Genomic DNA, 13255 nt, shown 5'->3' with positions numbered 1-13255 from the left:
GACACATGAAATTTTCCTTTATAATGTGCCAGAGCTATGACAAGAAAATGTCAACTTTCTACCCAAAACCTAATCTGTGAATTACCTTAAAGTGGGGATGAAATCATGTTTTCTCCACTGCTGTTATCTGGCATGGTGCCTGGTATTCAGGAGGTCTCAGTAAATGTTGAACTGAACTGAATTGAAAGCAAAGGTATGAACCCAATCATACTGTGTTATTTGCACACCACATTTATGATAATTTCCTTAGGAATGTTAAGAGTCTAAATATGTTACTTGAAAATAAAATAATTTTCTGAGAAATGAGATGCTAGGATGTCTGTTTCTCTTAGATCGGAGACAAATGAAATCAGAACTTATTTTCTGTCAGATTCCTGCTCTGGTTTTCTATGAAACAACCGAGTCTGCTTTGTAGCCCTTTCTTTTTCCTGTGTGACTTCCCTTTTATGCCAAGGCCACCACTGCCACCACTTCCCTCACTGACACTGCGGTATGATTGAAGGCTTGCTGGAGAATCTCTGACCTCAGAAGTGGTAGAAAGGAATAGATAGTGTAGGAACAGTTTCAGAGAACTGACTAGAGCCAGATTCTAGAAAGATGGATTCTGGGTCCTTTACTTCCTAAAATGTTCCAGTTGCACATTCACATAGTCTGGTAATTCATTTATGGAGAGACAGTATATCATTGTAGTCAAGAATGAAGACTTCAGCCAGACTGATAAGGCTTGAATTTTGATTTTGCCTCAGTTTTCTCGTCTGTTAAATGGGTATGGTAATAATGTCTGTAAAGTTATTGTGAGAATTAAATAAGAATCAGGCACTTAGAGCAATGCTGCCACATAATTTTATTAAATGTTACTATATTACATAGACCTCTTTTGAAAAATAAAAATACCCCTGAAGTTAAGGCGAATTAATCACTTATTACAGTGTGAATCAGTCCAATTAAATTGTTTCTTTGCAAAGCTTGGGGTTAACTCCACAGAGGGTCCGACTGTTTTGATGGATGGCCCTTACCCTTAAGCAGCTCATAGGCTGGTTGGGTAAGACACACATATAAGCAAATATTGCAACCCAGGTTATTTAAACTCTTGTGCCTCAGTGACCTTGTCTGTAAAATGGCAATAATCAAAATGCATATCTCTAGATCAGCGGTTCTTCAACCTGTGGGTCTTGACCCCTTTGGCAGTGGAACGACCCTTTCACAGGGGTCGCCTAAGACCATCCTGCATATCAGATATTTACATTACAATTCATAACAGTAGCAACATTACAGTTATGAAGTAGCAACGAAGATAATTTTATGGTTGGGTCACAACATGAGGAACTGTATTTAAAGGGCCAGAAAGTTGAGAACCACTGCTCTAGATTGTTGTGCAAATTGAGTGAATTGATACATATAAAGTGTTCAGAACAGTGCCTGACACATTGTAAGCACTCAATTAATATTAGCTATTGCTAGTTACTATTTATTTATTTTTTTAAAATTTCTTTATTGATTAAGGTATTACATTTGTGTCCTTATCCCCCCATTACTCCCGAACTAGTTACTATTTATTTTCAAGTAAATAAGATTAATATAAAATGCAAATGAGTCCAGTATGCTTATTTGTACTCTTTTCTCTTTTATGTTCTAAATGAGTAGGCCGTGGAATGAGACATCCTCAGCTCTTTCTTAGACTATTTGGCACACAGTACAACTTGAAGACTATTTTAGACATAATGTTGATTCTATGACTAGAGTGTCAGAATAAGGAGAGTTGAAATGAGTTGTGGTTGAGCAACTTGGTTTTATTTTTAATTGTTTTACTTTAATACAGTGAGATTGTTGTGCAACAGTGAAACAGCAATGATACCATTTATCTGTAGAACAAACGTAAATTATGTGGTTCTCAGAGAGCTCTTTTTGGTCTATTTAACATCGGTTTCATATGAGTTGCAAAAAGGTTTAATAACTTTTTTCATATCCTGATATTATCCTCTGAATTTGTAATTTCTTTCTAGGGGTTCATGTGGGATGTGGCTGAGGAACTGAAAGCTATGTTGGTGTTTGCTGAACATAGATACTATGGACAGTCTCTACCCTTTGGTGCCGACGCATTCCGGGTAAGTATGCTTTTTTATTTTTAAGTTTAAAAGTTTTTAAAATTTTAGAACATTTTTCTTTTAAGAAAGAAATGAAAGCTTTAACTTGAACTACCTAAAATTTCAATAATTTATACTTAATCTTTCACTTTTATATACAGTTTGAACAGATTGAGACTCTTTAAAACCATATTATTATCATTTCTAATGTTGATCAGCTTTTAACTCAGTGTGATGAGGCTAGCCTTCCTCAGGCAAACCTTAATCTATGGCTCCAGAGACTGTGGAGGGAACTTTTCATTGTTTCAAAAATGTCAGCAAATTATACACTTAAAATATTGGGTCTACCATTGGAAAAAATATAATGGGAACTGAAATGTTTGTTTAATAAGGTGTTTTTCAGTAAAATAAGGACAAACAATCTCTATGATTCAGCGTGGCCAATTGGCCACTTGGATTCCCTTTTGGCCTTTCCTGTTCTCATAAGGAGCTTTGGCCTTGGCCATAGACTCTACACCTAATAAACCAGGGCCCTTTTTCCTCAACTGAGTCATTCCTATAATATCCTGTGATTCTGGCTATATTATTTTGCCATGTGCACTATTATTTATTTCATATTTTTCTTTAAACAGCTCACTTTTCAAAGTTAACACTAACTTAACAAGGGTTTTATGTACCAGTTATTTTTTTCTAAATTATATTAAAACAAGTATTACATTTAAAGTGTTTGTGTAAACCCTAAGATCATCATACATGCCAACAGTATACACATACCATGCTTTTGAGGAACTCTAAGTTAGAAGAACTTGGGGTCAATTATTTTTCTCAGCTGCCTGTTTTGAAAGGAGTATTTTATTTTTGTTCTCAGAGGTTTTATTACCTTGTATTATAAATAAACAAAACGTCTTCATGTTATAAATGAAAAGCAGAACAATTTGTTGATATTTGTTGGTTTGCATGGGAAACTATATATTTTAGCTTATTATTTTGCATAATTATCTGATTAGGGGAGTTGACAGTTCCTGAAGTCATTGGGAAGTAGTCAGCTTGTTGCAGATAGAAACATAACCTCCTCTCTTAGGACCCTATGGTTCATACTTTGTTAGTTAAATGGAGCTAAGAGCTCTCTTTAATAATTTTTTTCTTTTTGTGTGCTCACAGAATTTGTCAATTGCCTGTAGGATATTACAAATATTATGCAAGGATTGGAAAAAAATGTCATATAAATATGTATAATTCCGTGAAAACACGTAAAGAATAGTGCTAAGCAATGAGAGGGGAGGTAAGAAGTCAGAAGGCTAAAGGAGTAGGTGACATACATAGGAAAGATGTACCAAATGATGGAAGGAGTCAGAGTGGTGAGACCAAAGTATGAGGGTCAAATAGCCTAATATAGGTATACAGCTGTATCAGTTATCTTTTGCTATGTACCAATGTACCTCAAACCTTAGTGACTTAAAACAACAATAAACATTATCTCACAGTTCCTGTGGGTAAGGAATTAAGAGTGGCTCAGGTAGGTGGTTCTGTTTCAGGGGGTCTTGTGAAGTTAAGATGTCAGCTGGTGCGTGAGTCACCTGAAGGCTCGACTGGGGTTGGAGGTCCCTCTCCACTTACGGAGGATCACATTAGTGTCAACCTGGTACTGGATGTTAGCAAGAGGCCTCAGTTTATCTTGAGTGGCTCACTCAAGGCCTACTTGAGTGGCTTCATGACATGGCGACTAGCTTCCCTCAAAGTTGACAATCCAAGAGAGCAAGGTGAAACTTACAGTGCTTTTTATGACTTAACATTGGAAGTCACGTATCACTTCTGTCACAATCTATTTCTTTGAAGCAAGTCACTAAGTTCAGCCCAAGTTCAAAGGGAGAGGAATTAGTGTTCAGCTTTTAAAGGGAGATATCTCATTAGTTTCCCTAGTGCCGTGGTCGACAAACTGCGGCTCGCGAGCCACATGCTGCTCTTTGGCCCCTTGAATGTGGCTCTTCCTAAGCCTTAGGAGTACCGTAATTAAGTTAATAACAATGTACCTACCTATATAGTTTAAGTTGAAAAAATTTGGCTCTCAAAAGAAATTTTAATCATTGTACTGTTGATATTTGGCTCTGCTGACTAATGAGTTTGCCAACCACTGCCCTAGTGTAATAAGACTCTAGGCAGAGAGCTAGATGATCATGGCACTTACTTTATGAATATCCTTTTCTGAGGTATCAAGGTCTTGTGTTTCTGTTTTCCAATGCCTGAAAATAGTTGCTCCATAATTGTTGTTGTTGTTTTTTAAAATATTTTATTATTTTTTTACAGAGAGAAAGGGAGAGAGATAGAGAGTCAGAAACATCGATGAGAGAGAAACATCGATCAGCCGCCTCCTGCACACCCCCCACCAGGGATGTGCCTGCAACCAAGGCACATGCCCTTGATGGGAACCGAACCTGGGACCCCTCAGTCCGCAGGCCGACGCTCTATCCACTGAGCCAAACTGGTTTCGGCCATAATTGTTGTTTTTTAACTCTAATTTTATGTTATTGAGATCAGGCAAACTAATTTGTTTCAGTTGTTGGTATATTAGACATAATAATAATTTTTCTTCCCTGGCCAGTATTGCTTAGTTGTTACAGTGTTGGCCTATGCATGGAAGGGTCTCGGGTTCAATTGCAGTCAAGAGCACATACTTGGGTTGCAGGTTCACTCCCCACTCCTGGTCAGGGTGCGTGTGGGAAGCAGCCAGTCAGTGTGTCTCTCTCTTTCTCTCTCCCTGAAAAGCAATGGAAAAATATCCTCAAGTGAGGATTAACAAAACAGCAAACAGCAAACAGCCTGGCCGATGTGGCTCAGTGGTTGAGCATTGATCTATGAACCACATGGTCATGGTTCAATTCTGGGTCAGGGCACATGCCCAGGTTATGAGCTTGATCTCCAGTAGGGGGCATGCAGGAGGCAACTGATCAATGATTCTCTCTCATCATTGATGTTTCAATCTCTCTCTCCTTCTCCCTTCTTCTCTGAAATCAATAAAAATACAGTAAACAAACAAATAATTTTTCTGATAAAGAAGGATGGATTTTATATTTACTAATGATTCTTTAGTTTTCCACAGGATTTAGTTTATGTAAATGTTTGAAGATTTAAAATAAAATTGTAATACAGCAGTTGCCTTAAGTTTAGTATTGTATTCCATCACATTTGTTGTTAAATATTATTTGCAGTTTATTTCTGTTGTTTCTACAACCTCAACAAGGTCTTTGGTAAATAGCATTTAATGGAAATTATATTTGAATGCAAATACATTATGTTCTTGCCACAAACTTAAAATTACTTTACATCAGCATTGCTATGACTTTGACTATGCATTTTAACTCAACTGCCTAGAAATTCTATTTGGAGAAAAGCTTATCTGACTCTGGCTTTTTACTGGATCTGTGCTATGCCTAAGCTGCTATTATGTGCACATTTATACCCATGTTCTTTGTTATTTTTCTTTAGGATTCCAGACACTTGAATTTTCTGACATCGGAACAAGCTCTAGCTGATTTTGCAGAGTTAATCAAACACTTGAAAAGGACAATTCCAGGAGCTGAAAATCAACCTTTCATTGCCCTGGGGGGCTCTTATGGTGGCATGCTTGCAGCCTGGTTCAGGATGAAATATCCTCATATCGTGGTTGGGTAAATGCATTTAGGTTGGGCATGAGTACTTCTTAATGGTTGTCAAGGCAAACTTAGAGATTTGTTTTGGGTAAAACATGTACCATTCTATTGTACTGAGATTCCTAGTTTCTTTCTCATTTACAACTGTTATTTTTTCACTATTTTTGTTCAGAATCAGTTTCAAATTTAAAACTTGAATTTGGCCTGGCAGGGGTGGCTCAGTTGGGTGAGCATCCTCCCATGCACCGAAAGGTTGCCAATTTGGTTCCCGATCAGGGCACATACCTGAGTTTGGGGTTTGATTCCCAGTCAGGGAGCATAGGGAAGGCAACATCACAGATTAGTATTTCTCTTTTCCTCTCTGTCTCCCTTCCTCTCTCTAAACATGTCCTCGGGTGAGAATTAAAACAAAACTAACAAACAAAAACTTGAATTTGATGAGTTTCTTTTTCCCGTCTTTTCTCTTTCATTATTTTATTACCATTTAGAGCTCTTGCAGCCTCTGCCCCTATCTGGCAGTTTGAAGATATAGTACCTTGTGGTGTATTTATGAAAATTGTAACTACGGATTTTAAGAGAAGTGGCCCAAATTGTTCAGAGAGCATCCAAAGGTCCTGGGATGCCATTAATCGACTCACAAGAAATGGTAAGCTTTAATTAAGAGAATGAAATAATGTCGTTTTTTTTTTTTTTTTTGCCTTTCACTTGTTAAATTCAACATTTCCCACATTTTCTAGAAACTTTTAAGTATAACGTACATATTTAAATATAACATTCTGAAAAGCATACAAATCAAAATATATAGCTTGATGAATTTTCACAAAGCAAATATGTTGTGTAATTAGCATCTAGATCAAGAAATCCTCTCAGAAGTCCTCTTGTGCCCTTTCTAGTCACTATCTTGGCATTTCCCAGGCTAATCACTATCCTGACTTCTAAAACCATAACTTGATTTTGCTTGCTCTTGAATTTTTTAGTCATTGGAATTGCATAGTATGTCTTTTTTTTGTGTGTGTGCTGTCTTTTGTCAATGCTATATTTGTCAGACATATCTATTTGTTTTATTTAGTTTTAGTTTGTGCCTTTTCATTGATCTATACTATAGAAAAGTTCCACTTGATTTTTTATTCATTTCCATAGTATCTTTAAAATAGGGACTAATTAAAAGTATGCATTCTGGTAAACTCCAGAGGATAGGCAACTTGTCTATCTGGGATTATGCAGTTGCTCTGAAAACATCTTATGGATGTTGAAAAAATATTCTTGGAGAAGTGGTGTAGAAGGTTGAGTTTTCTAAAATATCAAATGAAGAATCTACAAAACCTTTTGTTGAGCAGTGCTTCTTATGTTTCACCATTCGCAGGTACTGGCTTGGATTGGCTTTCTGAAGCCCTTCACTTATGTACACCATTAAAAAATGCTCATGATGTTCAGCATTTGAAAGATTGGATCTCTGAAACCTGGGTAAATCTGGCAATGGTGGACTACCCTTACGAATCTAACTTTTTACAGCCTTTGCCTGCTTGGCCAATCAAGGTAACAGGAAAATGTCCTTTCCTCAATCACTTTCAATAACATACTTTTCCATTTTTGTGTGTGTGCATTCCCTGACGTCCAGTATCAATGGAAATCTCAGTGACAAAGGGGCTCTGGAGTTACTCAAATCTGGGCAGGAATCCTGGCTTCTGTCACTTTCTGGTTACTCAACCTTGGACATGTGACTGAACTTTTTGGAACCTCAGTTTCTTCATATGAATAATGGAGATAAAATGCATAGATTACAGAGTTATACAAATTAGAAATGAGACCAATAGTTGCTGTTAATGGGATAATTATTATGTGTCAAGTCCTGTGCTATGCACTTAGCGTATTCAATTTATTTAATCTTTGTGATGTATGTGAGACACATAGAGCTATATAATATATGGTCAGTGTTTAATGAGTGGAAGCTGCTCTCATAACAAACTATGATTCAGTTGACTACTTATGTATTCTAAGTGCTACATACATCATAAAGGGGTGATCCACATGCAGCAAGGTAGAGTGGAAAAAACACTGACTGAATCTTTGATAGCAGCTGTGTGATCTTGGGCAAGGCTCTCTTCTTCCGAGCCTCCATGTCTTCCTCTGCAGAACGGAATAATGGTACTTAATTCTCCATGGGACTGTGCTGAGGATCAGATAAAATACTGGATGTGAAAACATTCTGGAAAGTGTAATACATTTTAGGGTTCTTGTATACCAAAATTCATCATTGTATGTGTTATTTTTAAAACATTCATTTGTAGAGAACATTCCTCTTAGTTTTAAAAGCAAAGAGCGGCCAACTTGATGGTTATTAAGTATAGAGAATATGACTGACTCTACAGCCAGAATGAGTGCTGGAAATATGAATAGAATTGGTAATATGAGAACCAGGTTTCAAAGCACTTTTAATATAACTGTCCCTTTAAGCTATTAAATGTACACCTTGCTTAAAACTTTGTAACTGAAATGGAACAAGGTCATTTGCTATTAGAGATATTTATCTTTATCTACAAAGTAGAATAATGATAAATCAATAAATAAGTAAATAAATAATAAAAAGTGGAGTGATTAGTGGGTGTCTTGCACATAGCAGGCCAGAGGTAAATGTGTACAGAATTAAATTGAATTTTGATAATACAAAATTATTTAAAAGAGGAGATCTCTCTCATGAATCAAAATAATGAGAAAAACTAAATCTGAACCAGTCTCCATATATGTCTATGTGGTAATAATGCCTTATCATTTTACTGTTTATAAAGCACTTTCATATACACTATCTCATTTAATCCTCACAAAAAAACTGTGAGAAAAAGAGCTATAATCCCAGTTTTATGGAGAGGAAATTTAAGCTCATCAAAGGGGGTGGTGGATGTGGGATTTGAACTCAGGTCTCCCATTGTTCAGAGCCTAGGATTTAATCTAGCACATTGACTGGAGTAGAAGACTTGACTAAAGGTTTGGGTTGGTTGCTGGCCATAGTGTGACAGCTATCAGATTTAATTCTGTACTCTGTATACAAAGTGAGAATTACATCTGCATCTTTATGCCCACCTGAAGAACAAATGAATTGTTAGATGGTTAGAACATGGGGAATTCTCTTGTTATATCTGTAAAGAACTAGATAGTAAATATTTTAGGCTTTGTGGGCCATATGGTTTCTGTCACAGGTGTAGCAAGAAAGTAGCAGAAAGTAGCCATACACATATGTAAATGAATTATGATGATTGTGTTCCAATATTGCTTAGTATTTATAAAACAGGAATTGGGCTGGATTTGGCCTGGGGGCTGTAGTTTGCCAATCTAATTTAGAAAAATAGGTAGGATACACTTTTTTCGTTTGTTTATGATTTGGAACAGTGAATAGTCTAACTTTGGTTTTTTCCCCATTCCTTTAATGTTCTTTTTGAGATATCTTTCTATTGAGTCTTAAATGTAAATAAATATTCCATTTTTTCTCTCTCTTAAATAATCACTCAAGCTTAACGGAATATATCTCAAATGTTTTGTCATCTGTTTTTGATTTAGCACAATCCTTCTTTTATCTTTTGTATATATACAGTATAAAAATTTATTTTTTAGGGCAAAATAACTTTGTGTCTGTCCCAAATCATCTTTTATTTTTATTTTTTTTATCCAGGACTAGTTCTTGTAATTTTCTTCAATTATTTCTTACTGACTTTATCCTTCTTTTGACATATTAAGAAATTTTTGATTGCTTATGATACATTTATGATTCTGTTTCTTGTCTGAACTGCACCCAAAATAAACTTCTCTCTGTTTCTTGCTTGAGAAACTTCGATTAACTACATCTGTCTTCGGTTTCATCCTGATTTCAGAATCTCTCCACTACTTGTCTTCCTCCCAAACTTTTAGCTTCAGATCACTTTCTTTCACTGTTCATTCTATTTCTCCTTTCTTGACCCCCTTCTCTGTTCTCCCAACCCACTAATCCCTGGAACATTACTCAGTTGGAGACGGCTCTTTCACTTGGATAGTTCCATTTAACCAGGACTCCTCCTCCCTCTGATACACTTCCTCCTTTTTAAAGGGCTGACAAACAGCCATCCTTTTCTTTTCTTTTTTCCTTTAAAGCATCCATTTCATTTTTTAAATTAAATTTATAGGAGTGACACTGATTAATAAGATTATATAGGTTTCTAGTGTACATTTCTATGGCACATTATCTGTATATTGCATTATGTGCCAACCACCCAAAGTCAAATAATCTTTCATCACCATATATTTAGCCCCCTTTACCCTTTACTAACACCTCCCCCTCCCCTCTGATAACCACCTCATATTGTTATCTGTGCCTGTGAGTTTCAGTTTTATATCCCATGCAGGCTTATTATAGTGAGATAATAAGTAACAGTTGAGTTATGGAAAAAAGCAGGTGATTTCCATTTCTGTCTGGACCATGTACAGTTCTGAAGAATCCATAGGCAGCGACTGAATGCAAGTTTTCATCTCAACTCAAGAAATCACTCTTTTTAATTTGTCTTTGGGCTTTGTACATTTAGATTCCATTTGCTTTGTTTACTGCTAACAGAAGCTGCAACATTTATGCAGAAATAATCATGGACTTGGCCAATAGGACACGCGGAAGAAGAGAAAAGGGAAATAGAAAACCCCTCTGTCACTTGACTGTTCTGTCAGCATCAAACTAGCTCTCATCTCAGTTTAAAGAGCAGTTTTAAAGGGTATAGCAGAGTTTGTTTATTTTGGAAATGTTTTTTAGCTGATAACTTGCCAAATCTTTTAGCTTAGCCTTCTGAGCATGCAGATAGATATTGTGAAATAATAAGACATAAAATGGAAAATCTCTTCCATTTGTCTTAGTGTTTGGTAATGTATTCAACCTCTCTGGGTGGTTTAAGCCAGTTTAGGTGCATTCAATGAAAAGGGAGCTTTTAATGACAAAACTAATGTGATTATCTGAGTGAGTGTGAGAGGGGTATTGAAGCCTTAGAGAATAAAAATCTGTTAGAAAAGTTGAATGTAGCTGCTTAATCCTTTCTCTAATGTGGATGGACCATACTCTCTGAGAGGAGATTCGTCTTTTTGTTTGTTTGTTTTAAACCTATCTTCTTTCCTTGCTCTTTTAAAAAATGTTCCTTGCCCCTTTTTTTCTTTCATATTCAAATGCTTACCCTCAGAGGTGGGGACACTTAAAACTTCTGAGCAAATTGTTATCTTTCTTGGGTGTTCACAGGCTCAAAGGGCAGAACCTAGTATTTGGGTGCAGAGCTGATTAGTATGGTACTGAGGGTAGAATGTTCTATCATCTCCACAATTTCTACACTCTTAAAAACCACACATATTAAAATAGATTTCTAATGCTCTTTTAAAGTTTTTCCTGAATGTTTACCTTTGTTTTAGGAAACAGAAAATGAATTTAGTTTGTTCATTTCATGTGATTCTTGAGCCTCACATTATTTTACAGTTTTCTTCTTACTATAGCATAATAAAAAAGTCTTATGATTTTATAGTGACACAGAATCCCTTCTAAGTGTTTACCAAAAACAAATAAACTTAGAAAAATATAGTCTAAGAATAAAAGAAATTTGTTTAAAAATTAAGTGTGAAAATAGTCATGGGGATGTAAAGTACAGCATAGGGAATAGAGTCAATAATGTAATAACTATGTATGGTGCCAGGGGGTACAAGACTTACTGGGGGGAATCATTTCCTAAATTATATAAGTATTTAACTGCTATGTACTATTTAACACCTGAAACAAATATAAAATAATATTGAATGTCAACTGTAATTGGCAAATATAAATAAATAAGCATGAGATTGCAGGTATATTTAGGCACTGTTTATGTTGTTATTTGTCTCAGACACTGTAACTTTAAAGTTGAGTATGTGTAGTGTAGTAGTTAAGCTTCAGAGTGAGTCTGTATTTGAATACCAGTTCTGCCACTCTGGCTGTGTGGGTTTGAGCAATTCTCTCTCTCTTTTTCTCTCCAGCTTTTATTTTCTATTTATTACTATGTATCAAGCCTGTTTAGAAAGTGCTATACTTTGATATACGTCAGCTTTCACAATTTATAGTATTTGAGAAAACATAGACCTATAAATAAGTCTTTAAAAAAATTCTTTATTGTTTAAAGTATTATATATAGTACTATTTTAAAGTATTATATATAGTACTAGAGGCCCGGTGCATGACATTTGTGCACTCGCGAGAGGGGTTCCCTCAACCTGGCCTGCAACCTCTCACAGCCTGGGAGCCCTCGGGGGATGTCTGACTGATGGAGCCGCCCTAAGCTAGCAGAACATCCTTAGTGCTGCCACAGAGGCCAGAGAGGCTCCAGCCACCACCGTTGCGCTCGCCAGCCGTGAGCCTCCCCTCCCCCCTCTCCCCTCTCCCCCTTCCTCTCCTCTCCTCTCCTCTCCTCTCCTCTCCTCTCCTCACCTCTCCTCTCCTCTCCTCTCCTCTCCTCTCCTCTCCTCTCCTCTCCTCTGGATCTATTTTTGCTCATCAGTTTATGTTGTTCGTTATATTCCACAAATGAGTGAGATCATGCGATATTTATTTTTCTCTGACTGGCTTTTTTCACTTAGCATAATGCTCTCCATGTCCATCTATGCTGTTGTGAATGGTAAGAGTTCTTTCTTTTACAGCAGCATAGTATTCCATTTTTAGATGTACCACTATTTTTTAGACCACTCATTTGATGGGCACTTGAACTGTTTCCAAATCTTAGCTATTGTAAATTGTGCTGCTGTAACGTAGGATGCATATGTCCTTTGTGATTGGTATTTCTGATTTCTTGGGATATAGTCCTAGAAGTGGGATTGCTGGGTCAAAGGGCATTTCCATGTTTAATCTTTTGAGGAAACTCCATACTGTTTTCCATTGTGGCTGCACCAGTCTGCATTCCCAAGCAGTGCATGAGGTTTCCTTTTTCTCCACATCCTCGCCAGCACTTGTCGTTTGTTGATTTGTTGATGATAGCCATTCTGACAGGTGTGAGATGGTACCTCATTGTTGTTTTGATTTGCATCTCTCAGATGATTAGTGATTTTGAGCATGTTTTCCTATATCTCTTGGCCTTCTGTATGTCCACTTTTGAAAGAGTCTATTTAAGTCCTTTGCCCATTTTTTGATTGAATTGTTTATCTTCTTTTTGTTAAGTTGTATGAGTTCCCTATAAACTTTGGAGATTAAACCCTTATCAGAGAGAACATTGGCAAATATGTTCTCCCATGCAGTGGGCTTTCTTGTTGTTTTGTTGATGGTTTCTTTAGCTGTGCAGAGGTTTTTTATTTTGATGTAGTCCCATTTGTTTATTTTTTCCTTAGTTTCCATTGCCCTAGGAGCTATATAGGTAAAGATATTGCTACAACATATGTCTGATATTTTGCTGCCTATGGATTCTTCCAAGATTTTTATGGTTTCCCATCTTACATTTAAGTTATTTATCCATTTTGAGTTTATTTTTGTAAGTTGGTGGTCTAGTTTCATTTTTTTTGCATGTATCTGTCCAA

The 13255-nt window shown here is 36.4% G+C and overlaps 1 protein-coding gene across 3 annotated transcripts in view; it reads left to right on the top strand.

The window, feature by feature from the left end:
* PRCP (prolylcarboxypeptidase) overlaps positions 1–13255 on the top strand; it is a 67770-nt gene that overhangs the window by 37736 nt on the left and 16779 nt on the right. For all 3 annotated transcript variants that reach the window (XM_070425721.1, XM_070425719.1, XM_070425720.1), the window contains exons 4-7: positions 2004–2105; positions 5568–5749; positions 6220–6377; positions 7095–7267. In XM_070425721.1, coding sequence (XP_070281822.1) covers positions 2004–2105; positions 5568–5749; positions 6220–6377; positions 7095–7267 — 615 coding nt within the window. The remainder of the gene's footprint in view (positions 1–2003; positions 2106–5567; positions 5750–6219; positions 6378–7094; positions 7268–13255) is intronic.

Source organism: Myotis yumanensis, unplaced genomic scaffold (assembly GCF_028538775.1).
Source record: "Myotis yumanensis isolate MYYU_CA2020_CCGP unplaced genomic scaffold, mMyoYum1.0.hap1 SCAF_10, whole genome shotgun sequence".
Classification (NCBI taxonomy): Eukaryota; Metazoa; Chordata; class Mammalia; order Chiroptera; family Vespertilionidae; genus Myotis; species Myotis yumanensis.
This window is presented reverse-complemented; position numbering and strand designations above follow the sequence as displayed.